The sequence below is a fragment of the Mustela putorius genome, unplaced genomic scaffold (assembly GCF_011764305.1).
Source record: "Mustela putorius furo isolate JIRA1106 unplaced genomic scaffold, ASM1176430v1.1 tig00003972_pilon_pilon_pilon, whole genome shotgun sequence".
Lineage (NCBI taxonomy): Eukaryota > Metazoa > Chordata > Mammalia > Carnivora > Mustelidae > Mustela > Mustela putorius.
Genome location: NW_025422115.1, coordinates 6,945,243 through 6,966,930, shown reverse-complemented (window position 1 = coordinate 6,966,930; position 21,688 = coordinate 6,945,243). Strand labels below are relative to the sequence as shown.

General features: G+C 45.1%; 1 protein-coding gene across 3 annotated transcripts in view; it reads left to right on the top strand.

The window, feature by feature from the left end:
• The window catches only part of PCSK6 (proprotein convertase subtilisin/kexin type 6), a 180,088-nt gene that overhangs the window by 53,109 nt on the left and 105,291 nt on the right, over positions 1–21,688 (top strand). For all 3 annotated transcript variants that reach the window (XM_045070491.1, XM_045070492.1, XM_045070493.1), the window contains exons 3-6: positions 6,502–6,612; positions 7,160–7,303; positions 8,618–8,694; positions 10,837–10,925. In XM_045070491.1, the coding sequence (XP_044926426.1) occupies positions 6,502–6,612; positions 7,160–7,303; positions 8,618–8,694; positions 10,837–10,925 (421 nt within the window). The remainder of the gene's footprint in view (positions 1–6,501; positions 6,613–7,159; positions 7,304–8,617; positions 8,695–10,836; positions 10,926–21,688) is intronic.

The window sequence follows — 21,688 nt, the reverse complement described above, 5'->3', positions numbered from 1 at the left end:
TTTCTGGGGCTTCCTGGGACTTTTGCCTATTCTTCCATTCTTGAGGGACCTTAGACCAGAGGAAGAAGGCCCCCGCCTAGCCCCCTGGCTCATTTCATGTGTGCATTAACCATTGCCTGTCCTAAGACAGGCCACCTTGCAAGCTGTAAGATGATTTGCACTGGTTGGGGAGTATTATTTTTCTTTCTTTCAATTCCCCACCCAATGGGTTGGCTTCCTGGTTGAAAGTCGGTCCAACCTGCATTGGGAAATGGGCTGATCTGACCCCCTGACTTCACAGCTTGGAAGCTGAAGCCCAGGCAGGCTGCCAAGCCTCCCACAGGTGGAGTGAGACGGAGGGTTATCGTCTACATTCCTTCTGGTGAGCTTATCCTCTCCTGGAGGAGGTCTTAGGATTTGGTGGCACTTGGGCCCTCGGGGGTCTGGCCCCTGACTTCCTCCACAGCTATTTCCTGGTTGGCAGTCAGGGCTGGCTTACTCACAAGCAAACAGCAGAGGCAATTCCCTGTCCTTCAGCAATTACAGAAGAAGTTGCCCTTCTCTTTGATGATGCTAAGGGAGAAAGAAAAAAGAGAGCTGGCAGGAGCTGTCTCCCACGCTCTGGATACAACCGTGCATGGAACGTTGAACCCACAGAGAATTAACTCTCAGTGAACGGAGCATCCCGGGGGCATGTCAAGGCAGTTGAGCAGCTTGATTCAAATGTGTGCTCTTCCTCCTGGAGGTAGTGGGGACCTGAGAAGATGTGGGGACAAGGGTCTCTGTGAATGGTCTTTGTTGTCTTAGCTCCATATCAGGGCAAAGACTCTGGAGCCTCCTTCTAGGACTTTCTAGCTCCTGCCAACTTCCTGAGGCTTCTGAAGCCATAGTGGGGCCCCCATGAGCCATGAGGGCTTTGCAGCAGGACATGAGCACATGGAAGCTTTGGGTGGAATGGAACTGGGCTTTCATGCTCTCATGGGGATCATTGGCTTATGGGAGAAAGCTACAAAACAAGCCCTTTGTCACTTGTTGTGCCCATGACTGCTGTGCTATGCCCAGCTTCTGGTCCAGCAACAGGTCTGTGGCCCACAGGGAAGAAAACATGACCAGGGTTGCCCAAGGCACACCTGCCAGAATGCCACTTGGACAGTTTCATAGTTCAGTAGCATCGATGACCCGTGACACCTGCAGGCCATCTACTGGGATCCTGCTCATTGATGTTACCTCTTTACACCCTTCTTTGCATTTTACCTTATCTACAGAATGGCATTCACCAGGGGCCTAATTTTAATTTGACTTCAAGAAGAAGGATGGGGGGTTGGCATGCCTGGCAGAAGAAAGCATTGCTTTTCACATAAACTGGAGAAGATGATGAAGCCGTCTGCATGCCTAGAATTCTCTTCCCCAGAGTAAATAACTTTCTATGATCAATATGCTGTATGTTCAGCAAGAAACATACCAAGAAAAACATAAAAGGAAGAGGGTCAGCGTGAAGTTCTACCTTCAAAATAGGACTTGGGAAGAAATCAGGATGTTTTTTGCAGGCTGATACTTGTGTGCTAAGAGAGGTGACTTGTGTTTGGGCCAGATGTGGCATTTGGCAAACGTTGTTCTTGCCCCAAATCACTTATGGCTGATCTTCCACAGAAAAAAATCAGTCAAGGTCATGGGGTGGTCATTAAGACTCAGTTGCACTTTCTCCTCTGAATTGTGTTTTCTATTTATTTATTATTATTATTTTTAAAGATTTTATTTATTTATTTGACAGAGATCACGAGTAGGCAGAGAGAGAGAGAGGAAGCAGGCTTCCTGCTGAGCAGAGAGCCCAATGTGGGGCTCGATCCCAGGACCTGAGATTATGGCCTGAGCTGAAGGCAGAGGCTTTAACCCACTGAGCCACCCAGGCACCCCTGAAATGTGTTTTTTAAAAGTCTACTCGTTGTTATATTTGTAATCAGAAATGTATTCATTTAACTTCACTCCTGTGTTCAAGAAGCATTTAGTGAGCTCTTTCTGTGTTCCACACAGTGCTGGGTATACTGAAATACAGTGGTGGGCAAAACCCAGGCCCTACCCCCAGGCCAGTGGGGAGCAGAGGGCGATCAGATGGACCCCCACTTCTGGCAGAGTCTCCAAAGTTTGTATTCATTCTGTGTCCGTTTCATCTTGCCTTTTCCATAAGAAAGCGGATGTTTGTGGTCCAGCAGAGCTTTGCTCAGCAAGGACCTGTCACAGGACAGGTGTTTGCTGAGAGCTGGGGAAACCAGGGTGACTTCAGTTATCCTTCTTGTGGGAGGAAAGAAGGGCTAATGGGCACACTGGGGAGTGAGGGCAGTGGTAAAGAGACATGCACGGGAGCCTAGGAGCTCTGAGGGGGACCCCCTGAGTGGCCAGTCTGGACATCAGAAAAGGTTTCCAGCATGTGTGAGGCTCAAAGATGAATATAAGTAGAGGGTGGGTAGGGGGTTAGGGGACCCACCAGGCCGGAGGCACAGAGCCTCGTGGCACAGCCCAGCCTGCTGGAGATGGAAGACCGGGCGGAGTGGCCTGGGCATAGAGTGAGGTTCAAGGGGAAAGGTGTGTGGTGCCCTATGACCTGGCAGAGGCTTTAACCCACTGAGGGGGACAGAGGGAGTGGGCGAGAGCTACAGGTCTGTGCAGGAAGTGGTTCCAGCCAGAGCTGGCCCCAAGAGCCACTGCCTCCAGCCTCTCTACCCAGCCCAGGGCCCCTCCCAGAACTGCCTCAAGCCACCGCAGCCCCTCCTCTGGGGTCCTGTACATTCTCATCTCCAGTGGGAGAGGGGAGGTCTCCAGTGGGAGAGGCGAGGACAGGCGAGCTGGAATCCCAGACCCTCCTTCAGCAGGACAGCCTCAGGGATTCTCAAACGTTGACAAAGCTCAGCCCTGATTAAAGCCACTGTTGAAACCTGTATTACCGTCTGAGGGCAGCTGTAACAAATGCCCACACACTGGGTGGCTTGAAATGACGGATATTTCTGATGTCACCGTCCTGAAGTCCAGAAGCCTGGAATCAAGGTATCCATGGGGCTGCAGCTGAGAATCTTTCCTTGCCTCTTCCAGCTTTCAGTGGCTCCACGCATTCCTTGGCTGGTGGCTGCCTCCCTCCCGTCTCTGCATCTGTCTCTGTCTTCCCAAGGGCTGTCCTCCTGCCTTCTTGTATGGGGACACATGTCACTGGAATTTAGGGCACACTCAAATAAATCACCCAGGTAATCTCGTCTGGAGATCCTTAACTTAATTACTTCTGGGTGCACGTACCTTTTGGGAGGCCACCATCAACCTCCTATAAACATACGGAGGGGGTCTGGGGGCTTAGTTGCTTGAGCATCTGACCCTTTGATCTCGGCTTGGGTCATGATCTCAGGGTTGTGGGATCGAGTCCCATGCTGGGCTCCGCACTCAGCGTGAAGTCTGCTTGACTTGAGATTCTCTGTCTCCCTCTCCCTCTGCCCTCCCTCCCTCTCTCAAAAACAAATAAATGAATAAAATCTTAAAAGAAGAAGAAGAAGAAGAAGAAGCCTGTGGGGAGTGAAGTAGAATGAGCAGGAACTTTCCTGTGTGCTGTATTCCCCTTTCCTTCAATGCAGTGATCTGAAAGCTTGATGCATGCACGATCCATTGTCTTCATGAGGGCTCTACCCTCACCAGGCATCCTGAGGCACTAAATGTGTTTTATTCTGCTCCAGGCCCACTCCTTTGCAGACTTGCTTGAGTTCAAGACTGATTTTCTGAGTTCTGCGGCCTTGAAAAGTAGACCGTGTGTACCACGGTCTCTTCCCCTGCATTTTTCACCCGGAGAAAGTCTGAATGCCTCCTTGGGAAGCTGGGAAATCCAGATAGACCATGAGTGAATCTTCCATGTAAAAGGGCAGTCTGGGTGAACTTCCAGAGAAGTATTATGAAGAATACTTGAAACCCCACAAAGGATCCTAGGTTGCTTTTTCTCAGAAAGATAATCACACACGTCAGGGATCCCCTTATATTTCCCTGCACTTGGCTGAGAAACAAGGCAATGTCTGGAGCCCAGAGAGAGACAATGGCAAGGAAGCCCAGACCCAGGGGCCACTGGCCCAATCAGCCTGAGACAGTGAGGACACCTGTGATTCCATCTGGATAATTTGTTATATTTGGTTCCATTGACCTGCCAGTGCTCACCGGTTGTCAAAGACTTACAGTGACCTGTTGAGGGAGAGAGAGCTGCCCCTGAGACCAAGCTAGAATCAAGCTAGAACCAAGCTGGAATCAAGGTATCGATGGGGCTGCAGCTGAGAATCTTTCCTTGCCTCTTCCAGCTTTCAGTGGCTCCACGCATTCCTTGGCTGGTGGCTGCCTCCCTCCCGTCTCTGCAACTGAGAATCTGTGCCATGGACCCATGCCAGGACAGCCCACCCTCAGAACTGTGTGTTAGCGTTGGGTTTGGGGCCAGGGTGCTCACCCTTTCATCCCGCCAGGGGACTATTTTGTGACTTCTGGCAACATGCTTTCCCATGTCATCTCCCTGGTGACCCACTCAAGCTTGGAAGAAGAGAGTTCACCTCCTTCTCCTCTATAACTGGATGTCCACAAGCGACGGAAGGTGCTGGATGTTAGTAAGGTGGGTGGTGAGTCAGTAGGACAAGATGGATTGGGAACGTCCCTGGGGAGCTTGTAGCCATTAGTTGTACACGCAATGCTCTGTTTTGTAATTAGGGTGTTTAGCAGATTAGGAAATATTGTCTTAAGTGTTGTGTACTGAGTAAATCTTTCTGGTTCAGACAGTGATTTATGGGGAAGTTACAAAATGCCATCAGAGGGTATTGTGAACAAAATATCTCACTGTATAGTGTTATTTTCCATGGAAGTATCTATTCACGGCAATTATAAATTATCTAGGACTTGGAGCCGAGGTTCGTTTTAGTGCCTAGCCCCAAACTGTTGTTGAACTGTTTGTGGTGTTTCTAAGGAACCTGGGTGTCTCCTGGTGTTTCAGGAACAAAGCGCGTTGGTAGAGGGACAGGCTGTGATACTTCTTCCTAAGCACTTTTTCCTGTTGATCCATATTGCCTTTTCAGATCAATCCCCACCCTTAAATGTGAGGCGGTATATGGGGCTGTCCTGCTTTCCTTCCTCAGGACAGTGTGGGGAAACGGAAGCCAAGAGAGGTCTGAAGGAAGACATTCTGCCCCTCTGCCTTTGGCGGCCTCTAATTCCCTTCCAGAGTTGCCTTGGGTGGCTCCTCTGGTGGCTGTGCCAGCCTTGGGTCTGAGCCTGAGGTCACCAGCCTTGCCTGGCGTCCCCCCGGGCCCCCACCGCTCCAACCCTTGAAGTTCCCCTCTTCCAATCCTTCTCCTCCTCACCCCACTTTCCCTACCTGTCTGCTCCTTCAGAGCCTGCATCACACTCTGGGCGGCTTGGTGGGGGACCCCACCTAAAGCACAGACTCCTGAGAGCAGAGCCCCAGTGCCGTCGTCCTGCATATCCCCACCCCAGTTCCAGACTGAGCCCCAGAGGGAGCCATTACTGAATCAAGTGGGACCACAGTAGCAAGAAAATGCTTTGCTTCAAGGCGTGGGAATTCTTTCCCCCGTGGTCTTTTAAAAGTACAAATAAAACAAAACAAACGTCTTCAACCTCGAAACACACACTCTCTCTCTCTCTCTCTCTCTCTCTCTCTCACACACACACACACACACACGCTGAAGTGAGTGCTTTCTATACACTCCTTCATACGCAAGTGCCCCCTCAGGACAACCCATGATGGTGCCCATTGTACAGACAAGCAAACTGAGGCCAGGGAGGTTACTGAACTACTCTCAGTCATACAGCTGGTGAGAGTTGGACTGTGTTTTGAGTCTAGGCAGCTAGGCCTCCTGGATTCCTGCTCCAAAGTATCACAGATACTCCCTCACAAACCCTTTTTCTTGGTTGTGAAGGCAGATCATGCCAACTGAAAATTCATAAAAACCCTGAAGATAATTTAGAAATTTTATTTATTTATAAAGATTTTATTTATTTATTTATTTGACAGAGAGAGAGAGAAAGAGAGAGAGCAGGAACATAAGCAGGGGGAGTGGGAGAGGGAGAAGCAGGCCTCCTGTTGAGCAAAGAGCCCAATGTGGGGCTCGATCCCAGGACTCTGGGATCGTGACCCCGAGCCAAAGGCAGATGCTTTAACAACTGAGGCACCCAGAGGACCCTAATTTAGAAATTTTAAATTAGCAATAATGTCACCACCAAAGAATTACAGCTCTTAATATCTTGCCATATCTCTTGCTAGATTTTTCTCTGTGCTTATTTTGGTACCGTGTTTCCAGAGGCGACTAAAAATTCCAATGTATGGATTACTATAATTTACTGATTCCTGTCCTCTCTGTAGAATGTCTTGCTTCCAACTTCCAATAACTGTTTGATCAATTCTCCCCTTTTTACAGTCTTCACACTTGTAGCACTGATGGAGAGGCTACAGACAATCATGAGATCCTCTTTAAAATAAATAGTAACTGCATTTCTCCCTGCCAGGTGAAATGGCTCCAACAACAAGAAGTTAAACGCAGAGTGAAGAGACAGGTGCGAAGCGACCCGCAGGCCCTCTATTTCAACGACCCCATTTGGTCCAACATGTGGTACATGGTGAGTGGGGTGTGGGCCTCACTGCCCCCTGGGCATTTGCACTGCCATGTTGCTGGGATGGGTTCATTTCCCCCAGCAAAGCTAAATCCTCACGGCAACTCCAAACAGACGCATTTCCTATCATTGTGAAATCCCTGCTTCAGTGCTGCACAGATGTTCTTGTGAAAATTTTAAGAATGATGCAAAACCTCCCCAGGGTGGGGGGGGTGTGGAGTCTTTGAGCAGGGCAGTGAATTCTTGCAAGCTCAGGACTAATTAAGCAGTGAAAAGTGAGAGCCCACAAAAGGAGATAATACCCTAGGAAAATGATAGATTGCCAGGTGTAGGAAAAGCTCGGGGAGCACTTCCCATTCACTCTTCCTGGGAATGGGTGGGAGAAAGAGGTTGTCTGCTCTGTAGGGCATGGGGAAGTGTTTCCTTCTCATTCACTTGCACGCATAAGAACGCCCCTGCTGGGTTTGCACCGTACGATGTGCCCATCTTATGCCATGCTGTGACTGCAAGGAGTCCGTGCTGGGGCTGGGCTTTGTGTCTTCTGTGCCTACAGCACTGTGGTGACAAGAACAGCCGCTGCCGATCAGAAATGAATGTCCAGGCAGCGTGGAAGAAGGGCTACACTGGGAAGAACGTGGTGGTCACCATCCTTGATGATGGCATAGAGCGGAACCACCCCGACCTGGCTCCAAACTATGTAAGTCAAGTCTAGGAACGTGCAAAGATACTCAACCATGCTAGTCATTCCATAAATACACATTTTAAAAACCATAAGGCAAATAAATAAATAAAATAAAAATAAAATGATTTTTAATAAATAAATAAATAAATAAATAAACCCCATAAGGTGCCATTTCTCCCCTCCCCACCCCATTATATTAAACAATACAGAAAACCATGTTGTGGGGAAGGGGGGGGTGTTGGCGAAACACACTTCCCTCTGTCATCCTCGAGCCGGGGGTTGCCAGAAGGATCGGTCCAGATGTTTGAGGAGTCACATGTATTCCCGAGAATGGGTCCTAAAGAATTCAGAAACGGGTGTGGAGATGGTCATCGGACTAACACAAGCGGCGTGAAACATGACACGGGTCAAGCCTGGGCTCTGGACCCAGCTGCCTGGGGTTCTGTTCGGGCTCTGCAGTTCACTAGCTCCGAGACCTCGGGCAAGTTGCTTCACTTCTGGGCCTCAGTGTCACCATCTGGGAAATGGCACCTCATCTGGTCATTGCGAGGACTGAACGTCTTTGTATGTGTAAAGGAGCGAGCCTAGCACGGAGCGCATAGGAAGGAGGCATTCAATATTCTAATGTATTCTAATGAACCTGCGTGTGTAACAAAGGTTAAGTTCACCCATGCCCTATCTGTTGGAGAGACAATCACGCAGCCCTTAAAAGTGGCAGTTTTGCAGTCAACAATCCATGAGAGCTTTTCTGAAGTGTTTTATTTAAAAGGAGGGTGTGAAATGATACGAGTACTATAACCGTGAGTGTCTAAACAGAGACACGAACATTAGACACATAAGGTGATGGACAGTCTGACACATACTGCAACACGGGTGCGCCTTGAGGACATTAAATGGAAGATGCCAATCACGGGGAAAAAAAAATCAAAAAACAAATTCTGTATGATTGGACTTAGAAGAGGCACCTAGAGCAGTCCAATTCTTGGGGACAGAAAGCAGAATGGGGATTGCCAGGAGCCGGGGGAGTGGAGAGAGGAAAATGGGTTCAGAGTGTCAGTTTTGCAAGGTGAAGAGGTCTGGGGGTGCAGGGGAGTGACAGGTGAGCGACCATTTGAATGTACTTAATGCCATTGAACTTGATACTTTCAAATGGTTAGGAGGGCACATTTTCGGGGGGTGTCTTTTACTGCAATAAAAACGTACGCAAGATGATAGTTCTAGGACAAGAGTACCAAGTGTATGTTTTTCTCTACTTTCTAATAGAAGCATAAAAATTATTTCAAGCACGCTGTGCCATTTCTCTTCGGTCACTGAGATTTCCTTTCTTAGGATTCCTACGCCAGCTATGATGTCAACGGAAATGATTATGACCCATCTCCGCGTTATGATGCCAGCAATGAAAATAAGTATGTCACTCTGTCTCCTCCTATCTTGCTTCCCTGTCCCTCTCCCTGCAGAATCACTATTGAACTGGCCCCCCGTAGGGATTCCGGAAGGGTGATGGGGCTGCCTGGCCGGTGTCTGGGGCTTGGCCCGGAGCCAGAAGCCAGTGCCAGAACAGCCCTTCAGGCACAAGACAGCCTATGTGGAGTTCGCCTCTTCTTGGGGTGTCAGCTCTGCTGGTCAGCTAGAAACAGATGTTTGACCAACATTGTTTCTGTTTCCAACCTTGTCTCCATGACCAGTTGTGTTATGACAGCAGTTTGGGGGCACCTGGGTGGCTCAGACAGTTAAGCCTCTGCCTTCAACTCAGGTCATGATTTCAGGGTCCTGGGATCAAGCCCCGCATCGGGCTCCCTGCTCAGTGGGGAGTCTGCCTCTCCCCTCACTCATGTGCACGCTCTCTTTCTCTCTCTCAAATGAATAAACTCTTTTAATACAAAAAAAAAAAAGACAGCGGTTTGGCCTAGTGGAGCACAGAAGTCATATGCCTGAGCTTTTTTGTCTTCGTCCATGACCTTATGGGAGAGGTGGAAGGGCCCTGAGTGATGTTGGATAGATCTGGGTTCAAGTCCAAGCTTTTCCATCCCTGGCGGTGAGGCTTCATCTCAGTCTTAAGAGACTTTCCCGTGGAGACGATGCTTCCTGCCTCCCTGGGTTGTGGGCGGGCTGAACAGACAGGGGAAGAAACCGTGGGGGGTGCCGTCTAGGTAGCTGTTTTCATCATTTTACAAACGAAGACAGCTGGTCTAGAGAGATTAGATGACTTGTGTGCTGTGAAGTGACAGCCCTGTTGTGGGGGGAGTCAAGTCCAGCTTCACAGACCTGGCCCTGGGACTTCATTCACTGTGTCCTGCCTGTCTTTTCTCTGCTGGCTTGCTCCATGCCCTGAGCTTGTACCATTCCTCCAGAAATATTTCATGGAAAAGAACAAAAGACCTTTCTTTGGTCTCCCAGCTGACACAATGCTTGCCAAGGTGCCTTCTCCCTCCCATATAGTATTCTGCTTTTCTGTAGAGTCCATGGTGAGGTTCAAACACGGGTACCCATGCCGTGCTGTGCAGGGGGGCTCAGCTAGGCTGATGTGTTCAACACCACAGAGCTCAGAGTCCCTGGAGCTAGCAGAGGCCCCAGCCCTGAGGGCTGCTTTCCTGCCTCGTGTCCTAAGGTCATGTGTCCCAAGGTCATGTCCGGAGGTGCCCTTCCTGCTCAGCCACGAGCACACCTTGGGTGCAGGGTGCCTGGGAGGAATGATCCAGACAGGACACAGTGACCTGTGAAGGGCAGGCCTGAATCTGGGTGAGACATGGAGCTCCGTGACACTGGGGACAGCCCTGGCCCCGGGGGGTGGCATGAGATCCACAGAAGGACGGATGACTCCCTTCCAGAAGGCTAGCACACAGACCCGGGGCTATTTTTAAAGGTGGTTTTAAATTTAAATCAATGATTCTAATCCCCATGGACTCTCACAGAGATGGGCTGTTGAAACTTGCCCATATTTTGGCCTCTCTGCAGAGGAATTGCTTCTATGAAGCACGTTGGAAAATGGGGTCATTACTGAGGAAAGCAATTTGTTTTTCTGGTAATTTCTTCGCAGTCTCTCCGCCGCTGTTGAGTGTTCCAATTTCAAGCGTTCTTCCTCGGCTCCTGCTTAAGTGGCCGTGGAGGGGAGGGGAAGGGAGGGCTGTCCCAAGGTGAGCATGGGGGTGGCAGGGGCACAGGACACCCATTCGTTCTCCCTTCCATCCTGTCAGCCCCATGGATGTCTACGCTGCACCTGCAGTGTGCTAGACAATGTACTGTGGGTGACATGAAGGCATAGTTCTGGAGGAGGAAAGCCCCGGACCCTGGGTGCGGGGAGCAGAAGCCCCTCACTTCGTCCTGGGATTAGGGGAAGTGCTCGCCCTGTGCAGGGGCAAGACTGCCCTGGGGGGTTGGGAAAAGCTGGGCTTGAGGCTCCCTCCCGGGGGAGCAGCTGGCAAGGGAGGGGTGGGGGGGGCAGGACAGAGGCTAAGTGACATTCCTCCTTGCAGGAGACCTGAGCAATGCCCAGGACGTGCTCCCGATTGCCGGGCGGAGCCCTAACTTCGTTTTCTGCTTTGCTTCAGACATGGTACTCGCTGTGCGGGGGAGGTCGCTGCTTCAGCCAACAACTCTTACTGCATCGTGGGCATAGCGTACAATGCCAAAATTGGAGGTAAGGTCCAGGGGCACGCAGCTGGGGAGCTACGGGGCCCGCAGCATGGGTGTCCCACCAGGGGCAACAGCTTCACCTCTGCTGGCCTCAACCAGCAGGTCTGCTGTGTCAGACCTACGCCCCCCCCTTCCCCCCAGTCTGCAGCCTGGTGGCAGGCGGCCAGCACCCCATGACTGGGGTCTCACCACTGAGGAACTGCTCACTGTGTTGCCCGAAAAGCCATCGGGAAGGCACCCCCTTTCTTTCTCGGCCCTGCTAGTCTGACTCACCAGTGTCAACCAGACCACCCCTCAGAAAAGGCCACGCTGGTTCCCTCCTGCCCACAGCCCTGCGGGGGCTCCCTGTCACTCCCACAATGAAAGTCCTTGCTCCAGTATGCTGGCCCACTTCTCCTGCCCCTGCCCCTCAGCTTTAGCCAGGGGACCTTTGTCATAGTGTCCCCTGGTCACAGGTTGTCCTCCCAATTTAGGCCTTGGCTTGCAGCCTTCCTTCCCATCACCCCAGAGCCTCTTCCTGCCTCTCCCTTTGGCTCCGTGCCCACTCTGCTCCCCTCAGCTTGTTCGCCATGGCCGGTGGGGGACCAGGTCTTCCGAGTCCCTGTAAGGAACAATGCCTGACCCCAGGTGTTTCTGCCTCTCCTGGTTATCTTCTCTGTCTAGGAGTCAGGCTTCCCTTGCTGGGAGGGGGATTTAGAGCAGAGTCCCATATCATCTTCCCCGCCTGAGCCTGGCAGTTTGACAGCCCCAACTGGCAATCCGCAGGTACTCCGAAGTAGCAATTAGGGGCATTTCACTGAACTGGGACCTGAGCAGGTGCATGCCTTGGGCATGAATGGTCCTTGAGCATCCAGCTGGCTTTGGGGTGCCCCTGTTCTCGCTGGGGACTCTCAGTTTGGAGATGCTCATGCTCAATGGGCCTTCCCAAGACACCGCCTTCCCTGCTGCTTTGCCTTTGCTGGAGTGATTGTAGCCTCTCTGGTCTACTATGGAGAGGTTGGGCCATGGGTTCCCTGGATCATGCTGGAGGTTCCGATGGATACATGCCCCTAAGAAGTCTCGCCATAAACTGTAGGAGCAGCCTGACGTGGGTACCAATCCCAGTTCCACCACCCGCTAGCTATGTGTTCTTGGACAATCCATGTAACCTCTCTGAGCCTCGGTTCAGAATAGCAATAACTCAACTGACTCCCCAGGTCTGTTGTGACCATGAAGTGAGATGCGTTGTGTGTGGAAACCATTGGCTGAGGGATAAGTGCAATGGACTCTGAGCAACTCCATCCCTCCTGCCGAAATTCAGAGACAGAATAAAAGTGATTTGTGTTGCCTTGAGTTAGGGCTCAAGGCAACCCACCTTTGGGATTGTCTGAGCCCTGCACCCCAAAGACCCTGGACTGGGAGCACTGACATTTTCAGGGAGCCATTAGAAGTACAGAAAATCGTAGAGTCCCAGACCTACTGAGTCAGGATCTGCATTATATCAAAATCCTGAGAGGGTGTGACAGCCAGTGTCAGTCTGAGAAGTCCTGGTTGAGAGGGTTTTCTGGAGTCAGGCAGGTAGGTGACACCCACTCTGTGGGCTGCAATGAGCAACCAGAGCAGTTAAGGAGGTAGAGAACCTCCAGAGAAAGTGCCCATGAGTGTGGTTGGTTCTCACTCTGTACTCCATGTGGAAATGTTACCCCAGTTTCCCGAATTCGGAAGAGATCACTTCTTTGACCACAGGGCTTGGGAAGAGGAATATTTTTTAATTAATGTATTTCATATCTTTACGTATAATACTGTGCTAGCCAATGAGGGGAAGAAGAATAAGGATAAGACAGATACAATCTTCGACCTTCTAGAAGCTTCACATGTCTTTGGGATGAACCATGCAAACATGAAAGATAGTATAAGACCAAGTACTGAAATGACAGGCAAATGGGGAGTCATGGCACGGCAAGCACTCAGTGGGGGCAGAAGCATGAGGCTGAGGCACAAGCTCAGTACAAGAGAATTTGACTGGGAACAGGAAAGGTACTTAGGGGAAAATAGGACAGTTAGCATGGAAGCATGCCACGTACCGTTACAGATAGGGTGGGGCTGGCCATGGAGATGCCAAGTGTGGGGTTGGAGGCTGGCATTGACCCAGGGGACCTGTGATAGCTGGGTCTCCAAAATTGCTTGTATACTGCTCCAGCCCTGCCACACAGGCAGACACCCCTTCTTCCAAGCCCAGCCCTCGACAGGGCAACCCTCAGGCACCCCTAACATAGCCACCCTCTCTGAGTGAGCTAACACACAGGAGATGCCCATGGAACTGACCGTGAGCGTACCCTTTTATTTATTTTTATTTATTTCTTTTAGCTTTTGCTCAAGAGATTAAAGTGTATCTCCTAACTTACTCCAATCTATCTGGAAGCACTCAGACTATTTCATGTATTAGACATGAACCTGAACCAGATTATTCCAATGGACACTCATTCCCATGCTTTGTGCTGTTGTTTTTTAAATTTTACTACATATGTTATAAACCCATAGGCATTGTTCTTCTTCATTAAACAGTTGACTTTAAAATCCTAATGGAAAAGGATATATTTACCTACATATTTACCATTCCTGGTGCCCATCCTCACTTTCTAGCTTTGGTTTCTATGTGGTTTCCGTGTTTCTTTAGCCTGAGAATTTCTTTTCATGTTTTTTGAAGTGCAGGTGTACTGATGACAATTTATCTAAGCATTTATCTGAAAGTGTCTTTATTTCAACCTCATTTTTGAAAGAAATTTTGCTGAACACAGAATTCTAATGGGACATGTTTTTCTTTCAACACTTTAAAAATGTTCTTCCATTGTCCTTTGGTGTCCATTGTTTCTGATGATGAGTCATTTTTAATCTGCATTGTTGTTCCCCGTTTACATAGTGTGATTTCTTTTTTCCATCTGTGCTTTGCCGGTGAGTATGATATACTTGGGTGTAATTTTCTTCATGCTTATCTGGCTTGAGGTTTGCTTGTTTTCCTAGGGGCTTATTCTTATTTTTTGGTTTAAGTCAAATGTGGAAAAATTTCTGTCATTATCTCATTTTTTTTCAACCCTATTTTCCCTCTCCTCTCTTTGGGTACCAGTTATAGTTGTTAGATTCCTTGATATACCTTACAGGTTATTGAGGCTGTGTTCATCTTTTTAAGTCCTTTTTCCCCTCTCTGTGTTTCAAATTATATGATTTCTACTGCACTGTCTTCAGGCCCATTAATACTTTCTTTTGTGGTGTCCAACCTGTTGTTAATTCCATCCAATGAATTCCCTTTTTTTTTTTTTTTTTTGCTTTCAGATCTCATGCCTTTCTGTCCTGTGATTTCCACATTTTTTTTTATTGTTCCCACATCTTTCCTGAGGTTCTTCTCTTCACCCATTATTTCTATCTTTTGTTATCGATTCTGTAACATATTTGTAAGAGTTACTTTAAAGACTTGTACTAATTCCAGTATCTCGGTTATTTCTGAGTGCTTGTAATGCTTGCTTCTTCTTTTTACAATGGGTCATATACTCTTGTTTCTTTGCACATGGCTAGCAAATGTTTGCTGTACCCTAAACATTGTTGTACTACATTGTAGAGACTGTGGATTCTGTGATCTTTGAATGCTGTTGAGTTTCATTCCAGCAGTCAGTTCATTTTGAACATGTGGAGGTTTGACTCTTCATTTTTTATGATTGATCTCTTTCTGATTTGCCCTTAGCCTTAGGGAAGATTCTTTATCCCAACCACATGGTCTTTCCTTTTAGACATCTTTTGGCATCTCAGAGGAAAGATTGGAATGTTTACCAAGACCTCTAACTTGACAAGAATCAAAGTCCAAATTGACTCTCCTGCAGTGGGCAGTGTCTGAAATATCCACTCAGCTCATTCAGCCTCCAGCTGGTCTTTTCCTCTTGAACTTCTGAGAGTCTTTTTTTTTTTAAAGATTTTATTTATTTATTTGACAGAGAGAGATTACAAGTAGGCAGAGAGAGAGAGGAGGAAGCAGGCTCCCTGCTGAGCAGAGAGCCCGATGCGGGACTCGATCCCAGGACCCTGAGATCGTAACCTGAGCCGAAGGCAGCCGCTTAACCCACTGAGCCACCCAGGCGCCCGAACTTCTGAGAGTCTTGCCCAAAAGTGTTTCGTTCAGAGATCAGCCAACCATTTGAGGGGAGTTTATATGTCCTGTTCTGTGGCTCTCTCCTTTCTGAGATTTATCTCAATTTCCAGCTGCTCTAGCTGTCCTAAACTCCATCCTATGACATCTCACGAGAATTAGATTGCATTTTTCCTCCTTAAGTTCTAGCCTCTCTATATACCAAGAGAACTGGGTAGTTCCCATAGAAGAAAAGTGATTTAGACTTGCGTCATACTAAATATGGCTCCCTTCTTTCAAGACCTGACTCCACTGCCTGCCTCTGCCTTCTTCTGTGGGCTTTCGGATGCCCTTATAAAGTCATGTTTCTATTTAATACATCTTTTGTTGAGAATTTATCATTATTATTTTTTAGAGTCAGCGTGATGGAATCTACTCTGCTGTTATTAGAACTATAACTTGTGGTTTATGTTTCTTTACCAAATAGATGATGATTTTGGTACTATTGCTGCATGACAGTTACTGCAAAATGTAGCTGCTTAACCAACAAATGTGCTACCTAGCAGGAATCATGGCTCAAGGTCACTCATAAGTTTGCAGTTAAGCTATTGGCTGTGACTGTAGTCTGAATGCATGACTGGGGCTGGAGGATCTATTTCCAAGATGGGTCACTTATTTGGTTATTGGCTGGAGGCCTCCATTCCTTGCTGGCTGGTGGCAGGAGTCCTTCTTCCTTGATTCCTCACCATGTGTAACCCCCTGTAGGGTTCTTAGAGCATCACCATAACATGATAGCCAGCTTCCTTTTTTTTTTTTTTTTTTAAGATTTTATTTATTTATTTGAGAAAGAGAGAGAGAGGACAAGCAGTGGGGAGGGAGAAGCAGGCTGCCCATCCAGCAGGGAGCCCAATATGGGGCTCAGTCCCATGACCCTAGGATCATGACCTTAGGCAAAGGCAGCCACTTAACCAGCTGAGCCACCCAGGTGCCCTTATTGGTAGCTCACTTCTTTCATTTAAGGTGATTCAAGAGAGAGAAGGAAGAAACAGCCGTGTGTATGACCTAGTCTTAGAAGTCATGTACCATTACTTCAGGCAAATGGATCATTAAGTCTAACAAACACTCAAGGGGAGAGAAATTAGGCTGCTCAATTTGTGGATATGGTTTAAAGTCACCACAGATAGGGCTCCTAAAAGTTTGATTACATATTTATATAAATGGAGTAATTTTTTTCTACCTACTTGCTTTGTAAAATTGTCCATTTCTTATATGTTCTAGCACATTAAAATAATTAAATCAAATGAAAGAATTAGTAGAACTGTCCTAATAATACCTTTTTTTTTAAAGATTTTATTTATTTATTTGACAGACGGAGATTACAAGTAGGCAGAGAGGCAGGCAGAGAGAGAAGAGGACGCAGGCTCCCTGTTGAGCAGAGAGCCCGATGTGGGGTTCGATCCCAGTATCCTGGGATCATGACCTGAGCTGAAGGCAGAGGCTTTAACCCACTGAGCCACCCAGGCACCCCCTAATAATATCTTTAAAGTAATATTCTTGCTGGAACATTACTAGTAAGTCAGATAGCTCCGAAATACATGTAATGATTTATCAAAGGATGGAGGAATATGGAGAAGAAGGTTAAAATATCTAGATCCTGGTGAAAATGAATTCTTATTTTCAGTATTTACTGAATGTTTGCCAGATAATAGGCACTGATCTAAGGTCTGTATATGTATTCTTTTATAAGCTCCATAAAACACTTGTTATAGATGCTGTTCTTACCCCCTTTTAGTGATGAGAGCCAGAGAGGTTAAGTAATTTGCCCCAAGGTCAAACCAACCTGGCTCTGGCCCCAGCTCTTTATGTCTACTCTTTAACAGGAATCTTTAAACCATAAATACAGATGGATGGATGGATGGGAGGGTGGGTGGGAGGGTGGGTGGCTATTATTTCATTGACATTTGATCATACTGTGCTTGTTTTTAGTATATTAAGATTAATTGTATGCAACTTAACATGAAAAATTAAATCAAACTGAATAACTGCTGAACTCCAGATTTAATTTTATGTTTAAACTTCATATTTGATTTATGTGAATGTAACAGAAGAAAAGGAAACTTGAAATGAAGACATTGCTGAACTTAACATAAATAGTTCATTGTAATGAAATATTTTCTCAAATAGCCCTTTAAGGTTATTAAAAACAAAACAAATCCCAAGATTGTGAAAATCATTCAGAGGCCAATGTTACTTTTTTAATGTTTAATTTGACTTATGTGAATTCAACAGAAGAAAAACAAACAACTTGAAATGAGGGAATTGCTGGGCGTCACATAAATATTTCACTATGGTGAAATATTTTCTCAAATATTCCTCTAAGATTATTTAAAAAAAAAAAAAAGACAAACCCAAGATTATGAAAATCTTTTAGAGTCTAGGGTTACTTTTTTTTTTAATTACATGTTTCCCATAGTGGATCATTAGATAATTAGCACTTTTCACCCTCACACCTTGACTTCAGACTTTTGTCATTGCCATTACATTGTCAGGGTTCAATGGTAATCATCTATCATGATAATCTCACACTTAACTTGGTCTTGGTTCACCACCATCGTCTGCAGTACAGCTTTTCTATTCCTGAGTTATTTACTTTGATTTATCTCTTAGTTCCCTGGATTTCATCACTGAGGAATTTTCTTCAGGAAAGGCTAGCAGGTGCTGTATTTTCCTAGTTCTTTCATCTTTGAGAATGTTCAAAGGTTACCTTTAGACTTGAATTAGATCTGTGTTATCTGTTACATCCTTACAAAACTTAGCAAACATCACCTTGTTTGTCCCCTGGATTCACTGTTGCTTGGACTTAGCTTGGGGTCAACTGATTTTTTTTTCCCCCCTTTGTGGGTAACTTAACTTCTTGGCTTGTATAGAATTCTTCCTTTAAACATGAGGTCCAGTAGCTTTGCTGGGCCAACTGTGCATGAGGATTATTCAATAGCAGCTCTTCTTGGGATTCAATACACTTGAAAAGATCTGGTTATTATTATTTTTTGTAATTTCAGACAGATTTTCTTCTGTTACTGTTTTGAGCATTTTGGGTTCTGTATATGCAGCTCTAGTCGTCATGTGTACCACTCACACATATATTGGATGTCTAATTCCTGACTTCTGTATTACTTTCTAATCATATTTAGCTTTTTATTTCTTTCCCATTTTATTTATTTATTTGTTTGTTTGTTTGTTTTCAGCTTTTCTGAAGCTGAAGCAGTTTCACCCGTGTCTCTTTTTCCTAGAGAAAACCCTAGTAAGGCTTTCATTTCTAAAATTGTTTAATGTTTTCCTTCTATTTCTGTACTGAGGATGAACACACTTGGGGCCTCTTCCTGTTGCCTCGTCATCTCTTCATTGAATATTTGTGTATCTTTGATCTCTTGCTTCAGAGAGAAATTATGTTTTCATTCAATTATGCAGAAATGTTTATGTTTTCATCATTCTCTTGTACTCGTTATGCCCCAGCTTTCCTTGTTTCCTGTAGCATTGTTGCATAGATGTCGTGCTAATCACTTTCTGGTTATTATTAATGACTGACTGGAGAGGAGATGAAGGCTTTCTCTCTAGACCAGTAAGGTGCTAAAAGATGGGGGGTGAGGGGTAGGGAGGAGAGGAGAGGGAACAAGGCTACAGGCACAGAGGACTTGGGTGGACCCAGATCTTTCTCTTCCACCAGTCTAGTAGCTTTAAGAACTCCTCTCCTCTCACCAGTGAATTAGCATGAGTTCATGTTATGCTCCCAACAGTGGGGATGGGGCAGAGCTGACTGTCACTTACTTTTTCTCCTCCAACAAACCATGTCACAAAACATGCCTCTTCTTAACAAAAGAAAAAAAAAGTTTATTTATTTGAGAGAGAGAGAAAGAGAGCACAAACACGGTGCGGGGGGTTGTTGCAGAGGGAGAGGGAGAAGCAGACTCCCCACTGAGTGGGAAACCTGCTGCGGGGCTGGCTCCTGGGACCCTTGAGATCATGACCTAAGCCAAAGTCAGACACCGACTGAGCCACCTAGGTGTCCCAAAATGCCTGTTCTTAGAAAGAACAGTATAGTTCTTGATCAGACCTCACTGTCTCTAAAATAATAGACTTTTCACTTTTGCTGTGAGAACAATGCAGTGTGGCAAAGAAACAAACCCTCCTCACAACCCCTTGGCCCCCCGTCCCCTGGTCATAAGGTCCTCAGGTGCACTGCCTAATTTATGGAGAAATTACACACCCTAGGGAATCACAGAGCCATGTGTCACCTTTATTGTTTCCAGAGAGGAGAGTGGGTGCTTGATGTTAACTGGAAGTCTCTTTAATTTCAGAGAAATTTTAAATTTTTTTATTAAGTTTATAGAGCTATACATGGATGATTTGTGCCTTTTCCCTATGTGTAATATTTCAGTAAAAAGCTGTTTAAATTTTTTAAATAGTTTATTTTTTCAGTGTTCCAAGATTCATTGTTTATGCACGACACCCAGTGCTCCATGTTTAAATTTTTTTTATGTTGTTAGATTAGTCAATCATTTCTGTGACTCTTGGATTTGGGATCTTACTTTATTATCCAAGATAATAAATCAATTGTCCTGTATTTCTTCTAAAAACATAGCTTTAGAAGACTAGTTCGTCTTAAAGCTTTCATGGTTTTATCGTTTGCATTTAGCTTTTTAATCTATATGGAATTTATTTCTGTGTATGGTGTGAAGGAGACATTTAGCTTTATTTTTCCCTGCAGGTAATGTTTACTGATCGGCACACACCACCTTTATCCTCCATTGTTTCATTAGTTTCATTAGCTTATTTGTTTTCAATCCCTAAACAAGACTTCACTATTAGTTATTATAGTTTAAGAGGATTTTTTTTTATAACATAAAGGACAAATTTCCTCTAAATGGTTCTTTTTCAAAAATTTCTTGGCTATTCTTGCACATTTTCTCTTTCAGATGAACTAGAATCTGCTTGTCAAGTTCCATAAAAAATCCTGTTGGGATTTTGATGGGGATTGCATGGAAATTATAGATTAATTGGGGGAGAATTGACATCTTTACAATATTGAGTCTTCCCACGCAGGAACATGGTATGTTTCTCTTTATTCAGGTCTTCTTTGACACCATTTGAAAGAGCTCTCACTGTCTTCATATCAATCTTATGCATTTCTTGTTAGGTTTATATCTAGGTCAGTTTTTAAAATTGTATTTCCGATTGGTTATTATTGAAATGGATATAGAGGGAAACTCGATTTTTGTGTGTTGGGTTTTTGTATCTGTCCACCTTAATTTTCTGGACTGATGCATATAAAGCTCTCTGTAAATGTAATGGTGGTTTTTATCTCACTGATAATTCTCATTTCTTTTTCCTGTCTTATTTCAATGTATAGGGACTCCTGATGAGTATTAAATAGTGGTGATTTATAGGTTTTGTTGTTTTATTTCTGCTGTATGTTCCTAGTATTTGTAGATGTCACAAATCTACCATTTGTAGATGTCTTCCGTAGGTTTTCTGTAATTACTTTTTACTAAATTAAGGAAATTTTTATATTCCTAGATTTCTAAGAGGTTTGATGGGGGATGAATGGATCTATTGTATTTTATTAAAGGCTTTTTAAAAAGCATCTATTGAGACAATTATATTGTTTTTCAAGTTTACTATTTAATCTGTTTAATGTAGTAAATTATAGATTTCCTAACAGTGGAAATTTCATTCTTCCATCCGTAGAATAAATTCTATTTGATTATGAGTATTGTTCTTTTAAAACTGCTTGCTGTGTTCAATTGTTAATATGTTATGTATGGTTTTTGAATCTTTGTCAGCTAGTTTGAACTACAGTTGCTGCATTTTGTGATGTCCATCTCCAGTTTGGGTATCAGAATTATGCTGGTTTTGTAGAATGAATTATAAAGTTTTCCATCTTTTACCAGGCTCTGAAATGGTTCGTATACTGTAGCCATTGCCTGCTTTCTTAATGTGGGTAGTAGGGCTGATAAATCAATTTGAGCAGACAGGATGACTCTTTAATGGGCTAAGTCTATTCAGGTTTTCTATTTCTCCTTGAGGAAATTTTGGTAGTTAAATTTTCCTACAAAATATTCATTTCTCCAGATTTTCAAATATATAGCCTATTAATTTAGTTTTGTATTCTTATAATTAAAAAGATATATCCTTCACATTTATACTTATAATTATTCCTAATATTTATTTGTAGCATGAAAAATTTGCTATTTTATGAAGTAGGTTTTTTTTCTGAGAACAAGATTTTGATCCTTTTTTATTATTGTTATTTGAATTCTGTTGTTTTCTAATTCATGAATTCTACTTTCCTTTATTAATTCTTTTGGCGTTTTAATTTTTATTATTGTTGTTTTTTCCTAGCTCCCTGAAAGGAAGGCTTAGTTCTTTATATTCAGGCTTTGACGGGCTCTAATAAGTAAATAAATGTTCTATATGCTTTCCTCCTGTTACCTATCTCTGGCTTAATTATATAGTGTTCTTATTGTTACTCATTTCTGAATAGTTTTTATTTGAGCTTTGATTTCTCTCATTAACTCAAGAGTTATTTATAAGGAAGTTAAATTTTTTTTCCAACTGGGTAGATTTTTTGGCACTCGTTTTGTTGCTAATTTTTAACTTCCTTGCATTGGGATCAG